Source organism: Amphiura filiformis, chromosome 16 (assembly GCF_039555335.1).
Source record: "Amphiura filiformis chromosome 16, Afil_fr2py, whole genome shotgun sequence".
Lineage (NCBI taxonomy): Eukaryota > Metazoa > Echinodermata > Ophiuroidea > Amphilepidida > Amphiuridae > Amphiura > Amphiura filiformis.
The window spans coordinates 47279568-47301169 of NC_092643.1; the positions used below are offsets into that span (position 1 = coordinate 47279568).

A 21602-nucleotide genomic window follows, 5' to 3' on the forward strand; every position below is an offset into this window, starting at 1 on the left:
ATACTGGCACTTGAAAGGGGTCTTGATCAGTAACCACTAGTAAATTAAATACATGATTGTGTACATTAACTTTGTAACTTGGATTTTACTTTAATTTTGTAGTTAAACAGAGTAAAATGTTAAACTTGATATGTAAGCTTATTCATTGTTGCATACTTTAGTAGCTTTTAGTCATGAGTGTTTTCCAATCATGTAATCCATGGCATGAATTCTCTTCAACAGCGAATCCGAGGGAGACTAAATTTCTCTACGCATCAAACAACAATACATTACAACAAATCTATTGGGCGATAAACTTAAAACTTACCATTTTAAACGATTAAAATGCACATACATTACAACTTGTTTACATCACACAAACTCGAAAGGTTTTCCAGGACGCAATTGTTGTACTGCGCATGCTTAAAGAAAGCATGTGGGCAAAATTGATTGAATACCCAGAATGCAACGCGATTTGTTGTCATTGGATATGGATGTTTTCGACAGTTTAGGGTGTGCATTCTAGTGCAAATTCTGGTATTTTACATATCTTTTTTGTAGTTAACTACAGTGATTCAGGTATTTAGATATCATTGTAATCAGGTTGTTTCTGAGAGAATGTTACCAAACGTTTTTATTGTGGTGTAATGTAACTTTGTAACTAAAGCTTGGATGTTTGCCTTTTAATTTTCTGAAACATCAGTCATCAGTAGTAGTTCGTAAATCCCGCCTTACAGTAGGCGCACCCCTGATAAACAGGAAATAAGGTTCACAAAAGTACAATTAACACCAAAAAATACACAATTTACAATCAACTAAACTACAAAGTCAAAAGTTTTTCACAACAGAAGCCAGTGTGGTCGGTGGAGACGGGTGCACTGCGGAAAAGAACTGTTTGTCACTCCGGGGCAAACGATCGCATGCGATCAAAACACGGCGTTAAACTACAGGATCAAACAATGGATGTCCAGGATCCTTTTCACAAGTTCTACGGTTTAATCCAGGATTCAAATCAACTGGACAAACACTAGCTACGCTACAAACTACAGGATCAAACAACGGATAGATCCGGGATCCTTTTTACTAATTTTACAGTCGGTCCAGGATTTAAATCCACTGGTCACGAACAACACAAAAGTCAATTACTAGGTGCAGAAGATATACAGTGCAGAAGTTTCTCCAAGAAAATATTATTTCATGGTTTGTAACAGTCAAGTTTGTGGAATTTCCAATGCTGAGCTTGACAGTTCCTGCTGCAATAGGATGCCATATAGCAACGGGTGCATTTCTTGAGACCGCCAGGAGCCAAATATCCTGGAATCATGCAAACTGTGTTAGCGCATTGGTCTAGATCCAGCTCCTCATCTGAAATGGGTTCCGTGTCAACACTCACTTCCTGGGTTTGTTCTACCTGGGATGAGTCTGTACGGACATGACACTGGGCGTCATGTGAGTCACTAGGGGGTTTCACAGGAAAGGGGCCTGGAGCTGCGGCAGCCTGGTTACCAAGGCTACATGCAAGAGGCACATCAGCAAGAGATTGTTCAAGATGTTTATCAGGTGGAGTGATAGAAACATCTTTAACTGGCATAACAGAGTTAGGTTTCAAGATGGGTACCAATCTTTTTTCCCGTTTTGAGTCTAACCACTTTTCAAGTCTCTGCCTATCTCTTTTCTGTGTAGAGGGGGATTTCTTCTTTCTTCTTCTTGGTGGCACAATGCGGGAATCCAGAGGAGCGGTAGCAGTCTTTTTGTTGCAGTGAGGTGGACATTCCACGCCCCGTTTATCCAAAATGTCTCTACCACGCTTCACTTGGTCACATGTATCGATTCGTGTGCTTGACACAGCTGTCGTGGCGGGAGATTTAAGCAACCCAACAGATATCAAGGTAAATTTTCCCCTTGTTATCCTTCAAAGTCCACGACGGAGGCTCCAAATTGTTGATATCTAGAGCTTGGAGAACTCGTTGCAGCTTTATTCCAAGTCCAGAGAAATTCGGCGAGTCCATATTTTCTCGAAAACTGGTAAAATAGCTGCACAAAATCACAAGCACGTCAACACACGTCCACCATATACCGGGCCATACAGTATCTGTCGATGAACATGGAAATTTAATATAGCCCGAAACATTATGGCCCTAGTTACACAGCCGTGACGTTAGTCACGGCTGTGTCTTTTTTCTTACAGGTTCTTCTTTCTTTCTTCTTTCTTTCTTCTTCTTCTTCTTCTGTCAACCATTTATACATTTGCTCTAGCACTCACACACTCACACACTTACATCTATTTTGACCTAACTTGGTCACAATGATCATTGACCATGCCCCTACATGTCACATGAAACTTGTGGGGTCAAAGGTCACACAGGGGTCATAGGGGTCAAAAACGTGATTTCAACTAAAAATGCATCTTCTCCCACAACTTACATAGGACAGTGACGCCACTAGCACACATGCACTGGGCGCTGCGCTGGAGTGCGTGGTTGGAAATTTTGAGAGCTCCGCTGAAGTGGATATTTCATCTAAAAATTCCACTTTTTACATCGGGCATCCAGTTTTATACTGCTAACCAAGCAATAATATATTGTTTGGTGACCATTTGTGACTGATTTTTGGTGAGATTTGGTAAGATCTAATCTTGTTAAATTGTAAAATAAGTCATCATTATCTGGCGTGTATACCAGTATTTAAAGATGGCGTCCACGACATCTGCAATGGCCTACTAGCACCTGGGTAGCGGTGTGGCTGGTTGTGTGTAAATGAGTAGTGCCGGTGTGGCACCTGACCTTTGCAGCTGTTCTTCACCATCAGTTTGAACAATGAAGCTCACAATTACGACAGCAACGTTGTACCTTCTACTTAAATTAGTATTTTTAAGAACTCATACAAGCGAGAAAGTTGTTTTCCCTGGCTTATTGAGTGGTGTGAATCCCATCAGTACTTATACAGTATCCCAGTTGAAAAACAATGTATTTCATTCATTTGCCGTACTTGGTGTTACGCTGGGTCTTAACTCAGTTCAATTCTCACAATACACCTTACCATGGTCCAATTCATGGCATTCAATTTCTTTCAATGAAAGCGCAGTGTCGATGGTGGTAGCTAAGCAAACTGTCTTAAGGGCAGCTCACATCCCCCATACTTTCAGTATCATCAAGAGTGCCCCAAGTTATCGTGCACAAAATCCAACCTGGTACTCTCATATTTCCACTTGTTATTATTGATCAATGCTCATGATATTGAACTTAATCCAGGGCCATACAAGCCTAAATTCCCATGCCAAGTATGTTCTCTTGCCGTTAAGTGGGGTCAGAAAGGTATAAGTGCGACAGCTGTCTCAGCTGGTACCATGCCGATTGCATGGGAATGTCTACCCAAACTTACGAAAACTTGGATGGGAGTAAGGTGATATGGTACTGTGATGCTTGCGGTGAGGCCAACTACTCAGAGTGCCACTTGTTCAGTAACTCAAGCATTGAATGTTCTAATAGCTTTAGCAGCTTGGGTTCTGTGAATGAGGATGGTGGTCTAGTACTTGGCTCGCCTAGGGCATCGTCATCCCCTGTGAAGTTACCTGGCATAAATGTAAATGACCCAAAAACTAAGAACAAAAAGGTCCACAAAGTTGGATCTCTGAGGTTTCTGGTTGTTAATTTCCAGAGTGTTAGAGCGAAGCGAGAGCGTTTCATGCTTGCATTGACACCAATAAGCCCCATGTCATAATTGGCACGGAGTCTTGGCTCAACGACTCTGTGAGTAACAGCGAGGTATTTCCACGGACTTTACAGCCATAAGAAAAGACAGGAACTCACACGATGGGAGAGGAGGTGTATTTGTTGCTCTCTGAAATGACCTAATTGGTACTCACCAGGTTGATCTCGACACCGATTGCGAAATTGCTTGGGTACGCATTCAGCTCGTTGGGTGCAAGGACATCCTCATTGGTGCGTTTTATAGAACACCCAGCAATACTGACCCAAATTATTTGGAGATGTTAAGATCGTCTCTTGCTCAGTATTAACATCACCAAGGGTACGACCGTGTGCTTAGGTGGAGATTTCAACCTGGGGGGTATCAATTGGGCCAATCATACTGTCAATCCTGGAGCTAGAGATGTTGGGCTATGTAAGCTCATGATTGAGATAGCCGAACAATTTAACCTAACCCAAATGGTAACTGAGCCAACAAGGGAGGATAAGATTTTAGACCTTTTTCTTACCTCCAATCCAACTTTGGTCAACAATGTTATGACCAACCCGGGCATTAGTGACCATGACGGAATCCCCATGATTGACATGGCAACATCTCCTAAGCTTTTGAAATCTAAGCCTAGAAAAGTGTACAAATACCAAAAAGCCAATAATGAAGGGTTGAAGAAAGATTTTATCAATCTCAGCTCCAAAATTTTGGCCTCAAATTCTTCCACTGTTGAGGATGATTGGAAATTGTTTAAAGAAGGTATATTTCAGGCAATGGACACACACATTCCCTCAAATTATTCTTCAAAAAAGAATAATACCCCATGGATCTCACCGAGCATCCGTAGGAAGTTGAGGAAAAAGCAAAGAATCTTTAACAAAGCTAGAAAATCTGGTAATGAAACTGACAAACAAAATTTCAGAAACATCCGTAAAGAAGTACAAAAAGACACTAAGGTGGCATACTGGAGATGGGTAAGATCCTCATGCATTGAGTCACCTAAGCAATTCTGGAGCTTCGTGAAGAAGTTACGCAACGATAGTGTGGGCATTCCTGCTCTTAGAAGCAATGGCTCACTTTTTAGTGATAGTGTTGGTAAAGCTGAAATCCTAAATCACCAGTTTGAATCGGTCTTTACCAATGAAAACCCTACCGATAACCTGCCCAAACAACAGTGTTATCCACCAATGCCTGATTTTGAAATATCCCAGGATGGGGTATTCAAATTACTGAATGATTTGGAAGTAAACAAGGCCCCAGGGCCGGACGGCATCCCAGCAAAAATCCTGAAATCTTTTGCCAAAGAACTCACACCGGCGTTGACACACATTTTCAGGAAGTCTTTAGACACATGGTCCCTTCCTTCAGACTGGCTCACAGCTAACATCACCCCAATTTTTAAAAAAGGGGACAGAGCCACTGCATCAAATTACAGGCCTGTGTCTTTGACACCTATTTGTTGTAAACTGTTAGAACACATACTTCATAGCCAAATTATGCACCACTTTAATAATTTCAATGTCCTATCGGACAGGCAACACGGCTTCCGCCGTGGTCACTCGTGTGAGAGCCAATTAATCCTTACTGTCAACGACCTTGCTGAAGCCCTTGATTCCAAAACATCTGTCGATATGGTAATCATGGACTTCAGCAAGGCGTTCGACACGGTTCCTCACCAGAGGCTGCTTTACAAGTTAGAAAAATATGGTATAACCGACAGGACTCATACATGGGTAAAAATTTTTTAACACAGCGGAAACAGAGAGTTGTCGTGGATGGTGATCATTCACAGTGGGTGCCAGTTAGATCAGGCGTTCCCCAAGGCACCGTCCTCGGCCCCTTATTGTTCTTAGCATATGGTCATTTTCACAGTAAAGGGTGTAACTGTTGATTTTTTGGGTCAAAATTTCAAACCACTTAAATATGTTTCTGTTTACTGAAATCATGCATAGAAGCAACTTAAATTCCAGTAAAATAATGTTTCAAGGCTTAAACCTTTTGATTTCTAATAAAAATTTGACATTTCCATAACATTTTGGTTAAAATCTAAGAAAAATGTATTTTACATAACCTCAGAAAATTATGACATGAAAGCTGGAATACATGTGAAATCCCATTCCAAAGTAAGTCAACAGATATAAGTTAAATTTTATACCATGTTTTGCTATGTTTGTAATAGCAGTTTTGAAAATTTTTAACATCAAGTGTCATTTACAATGGAAATATCCAAACCTTAAACATATTTTTAAAGTTTTAATTGGGGTCCTAAAATAATTTGAATGTCTAACTTCATGTACAAATACTACTTGATGAAAGGAACCTCCCAGCCAAGTTTCACAGAAATTGGAGTTATTTTTTAGAATTGGCAATTCAAGCGATTTGTGTTTCGGAGGCTTCAGTTAACAACACAGGTGATCATAAAAGTAAAATATTTGGCTAACCACTACAAGTTGACATAAAAAATAGGTAAAAAATATCACAATTACCAATTTTCATGCTTTGCTTCTAAGTATTGAATTTCAGTTGTGACAAAAATTAAATTATCACAGCAAGTCATTTTTTTGTTTCGAGGCTTCGTGTTAACAATTGTTAAACATTGCAGAAGTAGTTTTTTTGAAAACAACAGTGTTGGGATCATCTAAGCTGTTATTTTCTTGTGTATATTGAATCAATGATTCTATGCGGCAGATATTGTAGATTTATCACATGTTAATTTTTTCACCCATTTGTTAAGTATGGTGTTTTTTGCATGTGAAGCCTCCGAAACAGGCTTTTTTGGGTATCAGTATATTTTTCAAACATTAACCATAATGTCAAATTTTTTTAAATTTATGACATTCTGCACATATCAAGTAATAATTACAATGCAGATATCAGTATGAAACACACCAATTTAGATATGCATAGATGATAATTAATCTTATTGTTGTTTCAGAGGCTTCATTTGTTTCGGAGGCTTCAATTGTTAACGGAAAGTTTGTATTGGGTCCCATTTTCAAACGGTGATATATATCTCCACGATTTAAAAACATGTGACTTGAGGATCTACTTTGCTACATTTTGATAAATAGATTGGATGAGCTCTTTTATTTATATTTGCACAAGCTTGCTGAACAGTTTGTTTCGGAGGCTTCAAAAAGTTAACGGAAAAACGGCTCTTTGAAGTCAAGATTTTGTAAAAATTTTAAAAGCTTGCAAATCGACTAATTTTTGTTACCCATTTCAAGTTAAGATAACAACTGTTATGAATCAAGAAGAAGTGAAGAAATAACCAAGAATTATGAACCAAAGCTACACCCACAAAGTTTGTTAACAATTGTTAACGGAAAATGAAGCCTCGAAACGACAAATATCAAGTCCGGTTCTCAAAAATACAGGGCTGTTCACAATTAAATCTAATGTGGCAGTGTTTACTGAACATATGACTGTACTTTCAGGATAAGAAAAATTATCCATGAACTAACTGAAGAAAACACAGGGTTTTACAAAAATGTTACTGTTTTTTATAGTTTTTCAAAATGGCAATATTAAGTACATTTAAGCCTGCTAAAACTGAACGCAGTGACTCCCAAAGCTGATTATGCTACCCAAGGTAGCTGCTAACTAGATGACTTATGTGGCCAAAAATTATGGGATTCTGTGGCTTTATTAGAACACTCACGGATTAAAATGTTAAAAATCCAAAGTTACACCCTTTACCGTGAAAATGACCATATATAAACGACCTCCCTGGTAACATCTCGTCGGAGGTTCGTTTATTTGCTGATGACTGTGTATTATATCGCCCCATCCACGACAACTCTGATGTTTCTCGCCTTCAATCTGATCTTGATACCTTGCATATGTGGCAAAACAACTGGCAAATGCAATTTAATGCCAGTAAGTGTTTCACACTTAAATTGTCACATTCTAGAAGTAAGACTACCCATCAGTACAAACTAGGGCAGTCTGTGTTGCAAGAAATGGACTCACACTCATATCTGGGTATTCAAATAACAAATAATCTTAAATGGGATAACCACATCAATCATGCCATCTCAAAAGCCAATCGAGTTCTAGGGGTAGTGCGTAGAAATTTGCATCCGTGTACCACTGAACTCAAATCAACTGCCTATAAGGCATTAGTGCGGCCGCACCTAGAGTATTGCGGAACCGTATGGGATCCGCAACTAAAGAACACATACTTAAATTGAGGCGGTGCAACGCAAAGCTGCAAGATTTGCCTGCAGAGATTACGACCAATATAGTAGTGTCACTAAAATGTTGACACAACTTGAATGGGACTCACTACAACTGCGTCGACAAGCTAGTCGCCTCACTCTGTTACACAAAACCACCACAGGTCAGGTCGCCATACCGGCTCAAAAATTTCTCATACCAGTCACCCGCCCCACTCGCCGTCAAAACGTCAAGGCATTTAACAGACCACGAGCCAACAAGAACTGTCTCAGAGACTCATTTTTTCCAAAAACAATCAATGAGTGGAATACCCTGCCTAACAACATCATTAACATCGAAACAGCGGAAGCATTCAAACAAGAAGTAACCAACCACCTAAGAAAACAGCAAAAACTCCAAGATTAATAGCTCTCTCAGCGCTCTCACATTCCTTTGCGTTTGGCTTCAGAAGAGGCGTTGCGGAGTATTACGTCAAAGTCAAAGCATTGTTATCATCCAGTGTCTATATGGTGTACACAGATTTGGGGTCAAAGGTCATTAAGGGGTCACTTCCGGTATAAAACGAAATATCTTCAAAAATTTTTATTAGCTAAACAAAATATAGGGCAGTAACGGAATGTTCACATCTGATTTGCAGTTACCTAGTGTATATGTGATATTTTTTTTATATGGGTCAAAGGTCATTAAGGGGTCACTTCCGGTATAAAACGAAATAACCTTTAAAATTCATCTTCTCCCTCAAATTACGTAGGACAGTGACGCCACTTGCACACATGTATTGTAATTACACAGATTTGGGGTCAAAGGTCATTAAGGGGTCACTTCCGGTATAAAACAAAATATCTTCAAAAAATTTTATTAGCTAAGAAAAACGTAGGACAGTAAAGGTATATGCACACATAAATTGTGGTTGCCCAGTGTATATGTGGTATTTTTTAATTTGGGGTCAAAGGTCATTAAGGGGTCACTTCCGGTATAAAACGAAATACTTATAAAATGCATCTTCTTCCACAAATTACGAGGACAGTGATACCACTTGCACACATGCATTGGTGTTACCCAGTGTATATGGGGTGTACACAGATTTGGGGTCAAAGGTCATTAAGGGGTCACTTCCGGTATAAAACGAAATACCTTCAAAAAATTTTTATTAGCTAAGAAAAACAAAGGACAGTAACGGTATGTTCATATATGAATTGTGGTTACCCAGTGTATATGTGGTATTTTTTTATTTTGGGTCAAAGGTCATCAAGGGGTCACTTCCGGTCTGAGACGAAAAACCTTCAAAATGCCCCTTCTGCCACAAGTAACATGGCATAGTGATGCCACATGCAAATGTACATTGACACTAGCCAATGTCTATGGGACTTTCATATATTTTGGGGTCAAAGGTCAATAAGGGGTCACAACACGGCTGTGTTCGTGGTCTTAGACCACAGCTAAGTCTAGTTGTTCCTTCCTCACCATAGGGCCATGAATGCCGTACGTATGTAGAAATGGGGCACCCTGAACTCACGTCACGGTGATGACGTCACACTGACGGCATCTATAGCCAGGACAAATTCAAAACACGGCGACGATAATATATAGGTATGCCAGGTGAATTCAAATTTGCCATCAAACTGCATCATTTTATATATCAAATTAAAGCCCTTGAGTAAAGAAAGCCAACACTGAAAACCTTTTTGTCATAGCACTTTCCATAGCAAAGTTACATCTTGTCAAAGATTGACTTTCATCAAAAAGATTCTCCTAGCAAAATTCCCCAAAACAGCATTACGGGGGTGTTTCTAGATCTTAGTCTCATGATGATAGCACCTTTTTTTAATGGAACTGCTATCAAAATCTCTCTGAAATTCCATGTGCGAGTCTATCATCACAAAAAAAAATCATATATTTGGGTCAAGTGAAGTATAGACAACATATTTATGAAGGTTTCCTTCTTAAAAAGCTTCTTTTTAATTTCAATGTAAATTTGTATTGCCGGTTTAGGCCATTTTGACTGACTAACAAATGTGTTAACCGAGGTTTCCCTGTGATACCTATAATATATAACAGTCACAAGTAGCTACAAATCTGGTCTTTTACATCCTCAAATGTGCTCAAAATTTACAAACATGCACCAAATATGTTTTGTTTAAGTCTCGTCTTCACATGAGGAATGGTAGGAAGTTTAGGCTTCCTTGAGCAAGCTGGTCTTTTAAATTACTATGTAAATATATATTGTGTTTGGGCCCCGGTTTAGGCCATTTTGGCTCACTAGCAAATGTGTTAACTGATGAGGTTTGCCTCTCATACCTAAATAATGTAGGCCTACCGTACATGTACGTCTGACATCAAACGCAATCTCAATCCAGGCCTTCATTTTTGAGGAGCTCAATTGCACCAGAGCTCCTACAGCTCTCCTTAACCATTTCAGGAGTATGGTTTACTGAGCTCCTCACTACTTGAACCCCTATGTTTAATACAGAATGATAAGATTGAGCTCCTTGTTGAGCACCTAAGAAAACCAGAGAGTGTTTAACAGAGCTTCTGCAATTTTCAAAAATGAAGGCCTGTCAATCTGTCTTTGTATAATAAAATAACTGGTACTGTCATTCTTTTTTGGTTTGTAATTCTTTTATGTGACATTTTATTCTGTTCAGAATAATCAGTTTTTATAATTGATATATTTCTTTTGGTTTTCTTTTTTCTAGGAATTGAGTCAATAACCCCAGTCATCAAGAGATTAATTATTCCATCAAAATATGCCATTGAAAAAGAAAAGTGGCAAAAAGTAAGTTTTTTTGTAACATTTTGCAAGAAATAAATCATTGCATTTATCAATATTCAAGAAAAAGGTTGAGACATTAGTCATACATTGGTCAAAACATTTCATAATTCTATTTTATGTATACTGCGCCCAAAAAGTATCAGAACACTTAAAACAAATGTAATTTCTTAATGTACGATTTCCTTCAAATTTAATTTTTTTTATTCTATACTCAAAATGCTGAAATAATACTAGTAATAATTGTTGCGAAGGGTTTCTGTCCATTTTGAATGTAGTGGTAGTGGTTATTTTGGCCGTTTAACATGCAGTTCTATAGGAGGACATAAAGCCATAATTCATAAAATTATGCCTTCTCGAACTTTGCTATGTTGACCTACAAATTCAACAAATTTGGCTGATTCCATTTAGGTGCAAGTTGGGGCATGTGTAAGCATTACAAATATGCCAAAAATCAAGATTTGACATTTTTTTAGAAGATCATACATTATGGCTTTAAAGACACTAAAACTGAAGTACCGGTACAAAATAAAGTAGTCGATAGATAGAGAATTTTGTTCTACGTGTATTTTGATTGATACTATATTTGGTACAATACAACTTTATTTCCTAACTTATAGCAATTTGAAAAGAGAGCTTTTGAAAAGTGTAAAAATTTGTATTGACAGTCACACCCTGTGCATGTTAAATGTCTGAGCTATACAAGATAACAGGATATAAGACAATTTTATTTCTATAATTCACACAAATCATACAAGTATAAATTAAACAAAAACAAATAAAGAAAAAACAATATCAACAAATGAATCATGGAGAAGGGTCTAGAAGGCCAGTCATCCCTGGTTCTGATATCTGCAATCAACTGTAGGGGTGGGGACTCTACAAATGACCATACAGGGACATGCTGCCCTGGGCATGCTGCAAATATGGATCTCATTTGATTTTTGGGTGACAGGCATATTCTAAAACAATGGCTTCTTTTGGAATCATATTAAAAGTGGGTTCAAAACATTAAATATGATTTACATTATATTGCGTGGTGTATAGTTTACCAAGATCATTTCATTCATTATCAAAACTTAACAATTTTATATTCACAGCTCGCAGCCAACAACAATAGTATAGAACACCATGAATGAAAGTTTAGAACATGTTCAGTAAGATCACTAGTACTTGTATTTGCCTATATGTCGTTTATTTTGTATATTGTAGCGCAGATCTGTGATTGGGCTACTCCAGTTGAAATGCATACATGGAAGACATGACCTTAATCTCTCACACAGGGGTATAGATTTCAAGTGGATCAAGTTGCCTGTTTTAAAGTAACCCCATTTGGAATTCACACTCCCTGTGTGGAAGATTAAGATCGTGTCTCCCATAGGGTGTGTGGATATCAACTGGAATAGCCCACTGTAGTAAGCAGCACTAGCATACCATTTATTGCCATCTTCATTTAAAACAAACCAAAAGATTGATGAAGCCCTATGAAACTACTAGATTCCTATTGGGGCTGCCTGCACATGTACGCAGTCGGTGTCGCCAAGGTACTGTTTGTGTAAGTGCAGCACCAGTGGAGACTGCTGTTGGATCCTGCGCACTGAGTAGCCGCATAGATACTGTGTAGGTACTTTGTGTGTACCAGTTAGGTACCTTGGCAATGGTGTAACTGTGCAGGCGGCTGCAATAGGAATCTTGTAGTGTAGTTTTGTTTGAAGATGGAATGAAAAATACCAATTACATTCTTGTAGATCAGAGTATTTCCCTGTTTTTTACTGCTTGTCATTCATAACCCATCCATTGATTCATTCAGCATGTTGTGTAAATTGTGTTCATATGTTCCATTTTCCACATTATGATAACTTTCCATTTATACATGTATAGCTTGTGTACTTGTCCAGTAGTAAGGCCAACAGAGAATTGCCCTTTTCTGAATGTCCCAAAATATGAAAAAGTAGGGTCACATTTTTTTAATTTAAATTTTCATATATTTGGTACAAATGGCACAATTATTTTTGCCTGTTTATAGTACGCATGCTGATATATTTTTTGAATCTGGCAAACCTTACCAATCATTGTTTACCATCATACTGTAAACAACCTAATTTCGCTAGCAATTTAATTTTGCTGATTTCGCTGGTGCCTTCAATCACTAAATTAAATTACCGCTAAATAGTTCATTTATAATGGTTTTACATAGCAAGAGAATGCAAATTCTTGAATTTAAATTGCCACAAAAAGATGACTTCTTGCCAATTCGCATTAAGTCGCTGTGAAATTAAAGTGTTTTACAGTATTTTGTGGTGAACTTGCATTTCTTAATTTGTTAAATAATCCAACTGACCAACTGTGACTTTGGAGCTGGGCAATACAAACTTTTTATTAAGCCTGCACCAAATTACTAATCTCAATACAATCTACATACATTTCTTCAATTATTATTGTGATGTCATTTGGAGGGTTTCCCAAATATATGATGCAATCAAGGCCTCAAGCTAAATGAGTCTGATGTTGATCAAAATCCAAAGTTGGTTTTCATTTTCATTACATGAGTCATTCTCAGAGCTTTATTTTGCTGAAAACCCCATCTTAATTGGACAAGAGTTTCAGAGATATGGCCATCAGAACAATAAAATACAAAGGAAATTGAATACTATTATTTACTACATCTCAAATTCAATATTCCTGACATCCGACTCATTTTGCTTGATCATATCACATATCAGTGACCATGTTTTTGTAACCCTCTATGTGAAGGTGAAATTTTGTATGACCCCTTCCCTTTTGTACATCAACAAATGCAAAATGCAAACTGATGTGGGTTCTAGGAGCCCCTGGAAGCTCCCCAGGGAAGCTGACAAGTTTCAGCTTTTTAAAGATGCGAGGATCAAGATAGAGCCCACTGCATTCATTTTAATTAAATTATAATTTTCAATTGTTGAAAACAGAAGCTTCATGACCCACACATTATAGTGTTTTACAATTTTATGGGAGGGTGGCACAAATTCTAACTGGGTGAGACCACCACTGTTTTTGACATATGTGACTGACTGTAAACCTATTTTTCTCCCTTGAAATTAAAGGAAGGGTTCTGCCAAGTCGCGTTCCCCATCACCCAAACCAGATGCAGTCACCACAGCAGTTTCCGATCCTGCCAATGATCCAGCCCAACAAGCTGACCCTGCTGCAGCAGCTGCCATGGCAACAACATCACCTCCATCTGCAAAAGGGAAGAAGGGCAAGAAAGGAAAGAAGGGGAAGAAAAAGAAGATGTCAAAAGAAGAGAAGGCAAAGGTAATACGAGATTGCTGTACACCTGTAGTATTAAGTGCTAAACTGAGGGACTCAGCATTATGATGTGCATGATTTTGAAGAATAACACTTTTGGCATATTTCCCCATACCCCATTTTTTAGCATCTTCCCCAAAAGACCCTTATCTTGTGCTTATTACTTCCCCCATAGACCCCTATGCCCTGGCGGTCCCAACTTTGGTTTGGATGGGGATGTGCAGCTGGGAGGGACTGAAAAACTACATGACTTAGACTTTAAACCAAATTTGTTGAAAAACAAATTCAAACTTAGACCAGTGTTTGAAAGCATTTTGCATTTTTCTAAAAACAATGAAAAAGTTGCACTTATTCAAGAAAACACCATTTCTACCATATTTTCATGAAATTGAGAGTGTTCAGATTTGGGACCAAAAATACCAAATGACAATTTGCAAATGACTTATCCTTCACTTTTAAGCAATTTATAAACAATTTTAATTTTTTACACTTGTGCTGGGATCACTGAATGGGACTTTAATGTGAATTGCTTCACAGACCCAGCTTAGGAAGTCTTATAGGCTTTATGTCTAACACCTTGATGTTATCCCAGTGATACCAATGATGAGCTCACATATTTAATAAAGTGTTTTTTTCTTTATCACAGGAAAAGTTGGATAAAGCATGTCTAAACATCACATCACAAGCAGATCTTTTTGAGAATTTCTTAGAAAGAATTAACAGATGGATTAGAACAAATAATTTCAAAGCAGTGGAACTCTTCAAGAAGTTTGATGTCAATGGCGATGGTATTCTGAGTTATGATGAATTCAAAGCAGGTATGTACTCATCCGTCTTCCAATGCGGACAGTACGTAAAGCGCTTCAAGATCTATGCTACAGAACCAAATTAATCCCAAATGGCTAGACCGAGATGACTTCACCTAAAAGTAATTTATAGTGCATTGTTTCTCTTTCTTAATGTTTAAAAAAGGTCCCTGACTTGATGTATTCTTTGTTCCTGGTAAATGTAATTATCAACAAAAAAATTATATTTCATGCTGTTGATCACCAACCCATTTGAGGTGTAGGCGTATATGTGAATGATGTAAACACATAGTGCAGTCTTTGTTTGGGATAGGGGTTAAACCCTAAAGGATTTGGTTTGCTAAATGCTAATGCACCACCCCCCATACAATTTCAACCCCCTAAAACCAACCCCAAGAAAATTTTAACACCACACCCCACCCAATAGTGTAAAATTGAAAATTGTACTGGTATAAACTCAAAATTTCACCTTTCTTTTGGGCATTAATGTTTTGTGTGCAATTTATTATTGCAGGTAAAACAACGCTGATAGGCCACTATATACTCAAGATTTTTTTCAAAGACCACATTGTATACACACCAAAAACTTGCACCTAATTCCAGTCAATTTTTTTAAAAATATTTCTGAGAAACTGGACAATTAATTTCCCAAAATGCCTAAGGAATGTGTTAATTGTAATTTTTCACTGTTGTAATACTCCATTCATATTCTAAACCAGTTTAGACAACCTCAAAAGTGTGAAGATAACTATTTTCAAACATTTTTAACATATAATTCAGAATGTTCTGAACGAAAGAAAAAACTCTTGAATTTTGAAAACAAGGTTCTGTGTTCTTTTATAAATTCCCAGTTTAAAGTTCTCACAAGGCATTACTTTTTTCATCGTTATTTCTGCAGGTCTTGTTGACTTAGACATACCATGCAATGCAATAGAGCTAGAGATACTATCTAGGCGTATTGATAAAGATGGAAATGGAACTATTGATTACAGAGAATTTGCCAAAGGACTACCATTTGATGAGTAAGTTGTGAACAGGAGTAGGCACTCCCATTTCAGAGGTGATGCATAGATTGAGCTGTTGAGACCCTTTATAGCTGTAATCCAATGACCTCATATTTTTACAAAATCATGGTCTCAACATTTCATCTTGGATCTGTCCTGTCACCTAATACCACTTTTAAAACCCCATAAGCAGTAAAATTATTAGTTTCTGAAATTTAATTTGATTGGTCACAATGAGAGCCCGATCATGAGATATGGTAAAAAAATAGTCATTTAGGCTGAAGGGGTTTAAGCTTAAAATTGCTAAGAGTTCTGAAAGCTCTATTTCGATTGGTGGGGGGAACTCAAAAAAATGGGAGGCCACATTGACCCCCATTTTTCAACTCCTTCTCACCCAATGACCCCCTTTTTTGTTTTACTGGACTCCCTCTCACCCAATGACCCTGTTTTTGTTTTCCTGCCATCAAAAGACCCCCTTCTTTTTCAAAAATTTTGGGGAAATTTCTGATAATCTCTCACTGAATGACCCTGGTTTTTTTTTCATTATTTTTCTTCAAATTGTTTTCAAAATTGTCAAATTTTTCAAAATTTTATATCAACTTTTATATATTGATCCAAAATTGTTCCCAGTCTCTCTGAATGACCCCTTTTTTGGTAAGATTTTCTCCAGTCTCACAGAATGACCCCTTTTTTTGGGCCTTCTTGCTGAAAGACCCCACTTTTTCGGTGTCAGACCCTAGTTTCGAACTGCTGTCCGCACATCACTTTCAAAGTTGAGTGTGTGAGCCTGTGAGATGATTATATCATGTAATTAATCAATCAGAAATACTCTAAAAATGGCAGTAATTCACAGGATGTTAAATGGCATAGTTCCATTCAGTGCTGCTTTCATTACATGTTTTTAACATACAACATCATTTGAAAACATTAAGAACTAGCAATTCAACATCAAACCAGATTTTTTTTTTTTTAACTTTTTTGCATAACCAGTTGGTAGACACACTATTGGTTCCTGATGGACCAGGCTCAAGCAAGCTAAGCATGCTGGGCTGTGTAAGAAACAGAATTGAAGAAAATGAACAAGGACAGGAAAGGCCACTCCCAACAGATCAAGCGAATAATTTTGCTCTTAGCCCTTGAGCAGAGAAATAAGAAATTGGCAATTTTCCACTCCCTGATACAAAGGCTTTAGTGTCTTTTATATGTTTATAATATTTGATACATTTTCTTTGGTTTGTATTATTGTTTTCCTGCAATGCCCTACAGTGATGAAGAATGGAGCCCTCAGCTAGTAACCACCAAAGAACCGCTGGATCCTTGTCCATGCTGTAAACTTGGACTTTGGAAACCTGATTTGGAGAAAGCACCAAGGTAATCTTGTAACAAAGTTATAATCATTAAAACTTGAGAGCAACTTTAGGCTTCTGCTAGGGTTCTCAATGGGCAGTCCACAGACTAACGGTGGTTGGCCCTCTAGCACCTCTGGAATGAACAGTAAACATAGCAAAATGAGTTATATTTGGCACTCAAACACAGATCTTTGAAATTAGTTTGGCCCTCAATGGAATTTAGATCTTTATTTTTTCTTGAAAGTAAGTTTTTCTATCGTAAATGCACACAACCAAGTTATTTGGGTGCAAAAAAAAAAAAACTTTTTTAAAACTTTGTTACTCATATGTTCATCTACAGTGTTATTTTTTAATTTTGGCCTTTAGGATTTTTTATTTTTCTTGTCTTTTTTTTGTTGGATACAGTATAAAGTCTACTAATTGCTTCTTTTTATATATTCACTACAGCTTCTTTTTATATATTCACTGCAGGTACCTTAATGTTCATCTCAAATTTGCGACATTTGAAAACCTCCGCTCTTACCCCGGACACTTTGACATGATCCTGCACTCTCATCTCACCATATATGGACTCATAGATATCATCAAGAACAAGATGGAACTAGCTACAACTACGCTGCGAGTATACGGAGACAAATCCCGAGATGCAGCATCTTTACTAATGCCGGATAGAACACTCAAGGAATACGGTTATGCCGGTAGTACAAAGAGCGACCCGGAAGAATGTTTCCTATATTATGATTACTCAACAGAGTTCCATGACTGCTCTATACTAATGAGTGACTACTATTTTGCATCTTGATGATGAACTCAATTAGGGACCGTTCACAAACACTTGTAAGGGGGGGCCTGATGCAAAAGGGGGCCCTGAACATTTTTGACCCTCCTAAGGGGGGCCCTGAAAAAAATGACCACAATTTTCCTGGAAAAATTAAGTTTATATGCTTTTCTATGGGGTTGACCCATAATTTTCATGTCAAAAAGTGGGGGGGGGCCTGAAATTTTTGAGGTCTGTAAAGGGGGGCCCAAAAAATTTTTCACAATGAAAATTTTTTGCATCAGGCCCCCCCTTACAAGTGTTTGTGAACGGTCCCTTAGGGAACAAACCAGAAGGTCAATCAAGTCTTATGTTGGGGGAAAGGAGGAAAAGCCTGCTTACGTTTGTAATAAAAGATAGTCAAAGATGAGTTTTCGGGTTGGAATGTTCAATATTTCACACTACCTTTCAGGTAGGGAGGCAGATGGTGAGCCTCCTAACAAAAGCACTTTCGTTTATAGGAGATCATCAGACTTTTAGTTTATTTCCTTAAAATACAGGCTGTGTCAAAATAATTGGTACCCATCAGTTTTGGTGATAACGGACAAGACTATCATATCAAAATGCAACATGAGATCCACCTCATTTGCAGATTTACAGCCATATTATAACATTTGTTGAGGATGACACCCTCAATATTTTTTTTAATTCTGTTTTGTACACGATTGTAATGTACTTTATTAAACTAACATTCTCTGCAATAATCAAGACTTTAGGTGCTATAATTTTAATAAAACGCAGGAACCGTGATTGAATTAATTACGGTGGAAATTAGTCAAACGCGTACGCAATGTTCACAACACAGTACCTACATGGCTTGTGGGCCCGGTCATACACACACCAAAGATTTGTACCATAGCGCAACCAACGTAATGACACGCATTGGCGACATCTGCACTGGTAGTAAATTCAGATTTTCAGAAATTAAAAGGGGACAAATCTGACAGTAAAAGGTAACATTTTATGGAAAAGAAATACCGATCTATTTTTTATGGAAATGTTATAACATGGCTTTATTATGCAGAGTACCAAATCTGTTAATCCTGGTCATTTCAAGAGAATCCAATGTTGCATTTGGAAAAAAACAGGCTTTGCAATAAGCATCAAAATGGATGGGTACCAACCACCTTGATACAGTTTGTAAATGTTGAAAGCATCGCACCATGGATAAATTATCTGCCTCTTGTGCAAGAGGTCCTGGGTTCAAGTGAAGAAAACAAATTGGTATGAACTGTCTAGATGTTCCCTTGTCTTTGATCAGTTCATGCTTGATCACAAGCACAGCCCAAAGCACAGCCACATTGACTATGACTTGCTCATGATTCTTTTATTCTATCATGTTATTTATACAATATTGTTGTAAATAATTGTAATTGCAGAAAATAAATTTAATGTATTTGTTTCTAAACATTATCAACGTGTATATTGTATTTTGCTGGTTTTATTCTGTATTAAAATGATTTGTGCCCAATTGACCTTTTCTGTAAATCCCATAATTCCTTAGAATTAGAGTTAGATCCCAGATTTTTATCAGCTTCGTCATTTTAGCATTTCTTTATAACTTTGCATATGGCCTATTTCTGTCTGAGCGACGCCCAGGTAGAACATCTTTTCTTTTCTTTTTTTTCTTTCTTTCTTTCTTTCTTTCTTTCTTTCTTTCTTTCTTTCTTTCTTTCTTTCTTTCTTTCTTTCTTTCTTTTCTTTCTTTCTTTCTTTTTCTTTCTTTCTTTCTTTCTTTCTTTCTTTCGATATATTTGTGTGTTTGATGATTTTGGTTTTGCTATCTACTGAAGATAGCAATTACGTCGGGTATTTATAATACAAAGTATAATTCATACATTTGGCATTTTGATCAGCCAATTAGAGCCAGTGTACTGAATCATCATCTCTTTTTAAAATCAGTCACGTTTTGCATTTTTGTTTCTTTATTTTTCCCCCAACACGTTCCTGATAATCTTTTTTTTAAATTTTTTTATCAGCTTCGCCATTTTAGCATTTCGTTTTTTGCATATGGCCTATTTGCTATTTTTTCTGAGCGCGCGCCCAGCTAGAACTCGTGTTAGGTTTTTTGGAATATTTTATTTTTTTAATGTTTTTTGCTTTACTATCTTCAACGGAAGCCGTTTGAGAAAGAAACTCTTTCAATATATTTTTGTGTTTTTGATGATTTTGTTTTTGCTATCTACTGAAGATAGCAATGACAGCAGATTTATATAATAGGCCGACAATAGATAATTCATACATGTAGCATTTTGATCGGCCAATTTTTATAGCCGCGAAGCGTACTGAATCATCATCTTTTTTTAAAATATCAGTCACGTTTTGCATTTTTGTTTCTTTACTTTTTCAAATTTTGCCATCACGTTCCTAGACTATGCCATAGTCGATTTTTGATAAATAAAAATATGTTATTAATCATGATGAACGCATTCAGTTGAACTCGAAATTATACTGATATTTATTACATCAAAATACTAGTATAAAATGGTTATGAAAAAGTTTATATAATTATATTTGTGACAGTAAAAGTAAAGTATACGTATAGGCTTATATTATTGAATGCAACATATCATAATGGCATAACTATAATGGCACTTCAATACTGAACAATTCTAATTTTAGAATCTGCCAGTTTATTATTCGCAAAAGCCCGAGTTTATAGTAAAAATCGACTATGGACTTTCACTTTTAACCAGAACTTTACCCCGGGACTTCGTTCTCTAAAACACACTGTCAATCACACTTGTTTATCAATCAAATCTAACCACAAGACTAAGCATGGTGGTACAATACGCGCTAGATGCGTACGTTCATCCACCAACTTTCGCGCCAGCACAAAAGCGCCGCATTCCATTGATAATTGTGTACCATGTATAGTTAATGGTAATGGTACGCGCCGGGAGGATTTAAACAATAACGATATCTGGGCGACCAATCACAAGCCAGATTCATTTAAAGATGCATTACATCATGACCAATTTTAGTTAGGCCAGAAATTGGCCTAACTCTCCATAGAGCCCTGTGTTTAAAATGTAAACCGCAATCCAAAGTCAGTAGTCCACTTGGGAAGCTAACAAACAGAGGGAGTATGTTGACTGAAAAGATCAGATGTGAAGATCTATCAATTGTGCACAAATAATTAAATCAGAGTTGTAAGCTTAGCCAGAGTATGCACAATTGGCAAGTGGACTACGGAGAAGTCTATCACGTTCCTGATAATCTCTGCTGTATAAGTCCTGCTTTAAATCAGTTCGTCATTTTGGCCTTTTTTTATAGCTTTACATTCGGCTTATTGGCTATTTTTTCTTCTCAATGCGCCCAGCTAAAACGCGTGTAAGGCAATGTTTTTTGGATTATTTTTTATTTTTTTATGTTTTTGCTTGATATCTTCTGAAGATAGCATTTAGGGCCTACGAAAAACAATACCTTCAGCGGAAGCTGTTGAGAAAGTCCCTTAACAGTAGGCCTAGTAGATAGTATTACTAGTAAATCATCAATGCTCCCATCAGTAATATACCATATCTGAAAGCAAGTCATCAATGCTCACCATCAGCAGTAGATAGCATTGCTAGTAAGTCGCCAATACTCCTATCAGTAGTAGACATTATTGATAGTAAGTTATCAATACTCCTATCAGTAGTAGACATTATTGATAGTAAGTCATCAATGCTCCTATCAGTAGTAGACATTGATAGTAAGTCATCAATGCTCCTATCA

At 37.3% G+C, this 21602-nt stretch overlaps 1 protein-coding gene across 3 annotated transcripts; it reads left to right on the top strand.

The window, feature by feature from the left end:
- Positions 1-439: 439 nt before the first annotated feature.
- On the top strand, positions 440-19298 carry LOC140136104 (uncharacterized). Of its 3 annotated transcripts, XM_072157810.1 has the most exons (8): positions 497-516; positions 10551-10630; positions 11725-11781; positions 13705-13915; positions 14556-14727; positions 15614-15737; positions 16986-17090; positions 17540-19298. In XM_072157810.1, the coding sequence occupies exons 3-8, from the start codon at positions 11756-11758 to the stop codon at positions 17868-17870; spliced, it is 969 nt and encodes a 322-aa protein (XP_072013911.1). In that variant the 5' UTR covers positions 497-516; positions 10551-10630; positions 11725-11755; the 3' UTR covers positions 17871-19298. The 3 variants fall into 3 exon arrangements, with proteins under 3 accessions (XP_072013909.1, XP_072013911.1, XP_072013910.1); XM_072157808.1 differs by lacking the exon at positions 11725-11781 and having other exon boundaries at positions 440-558; XM_072157809.1 differs by lacking the exon at positions 11725-11781 and having other exon boundaries at positions 499-516.
- The last annotated feature ends 2304 nt before the right edge of the window (positions 19299-21602 follow it).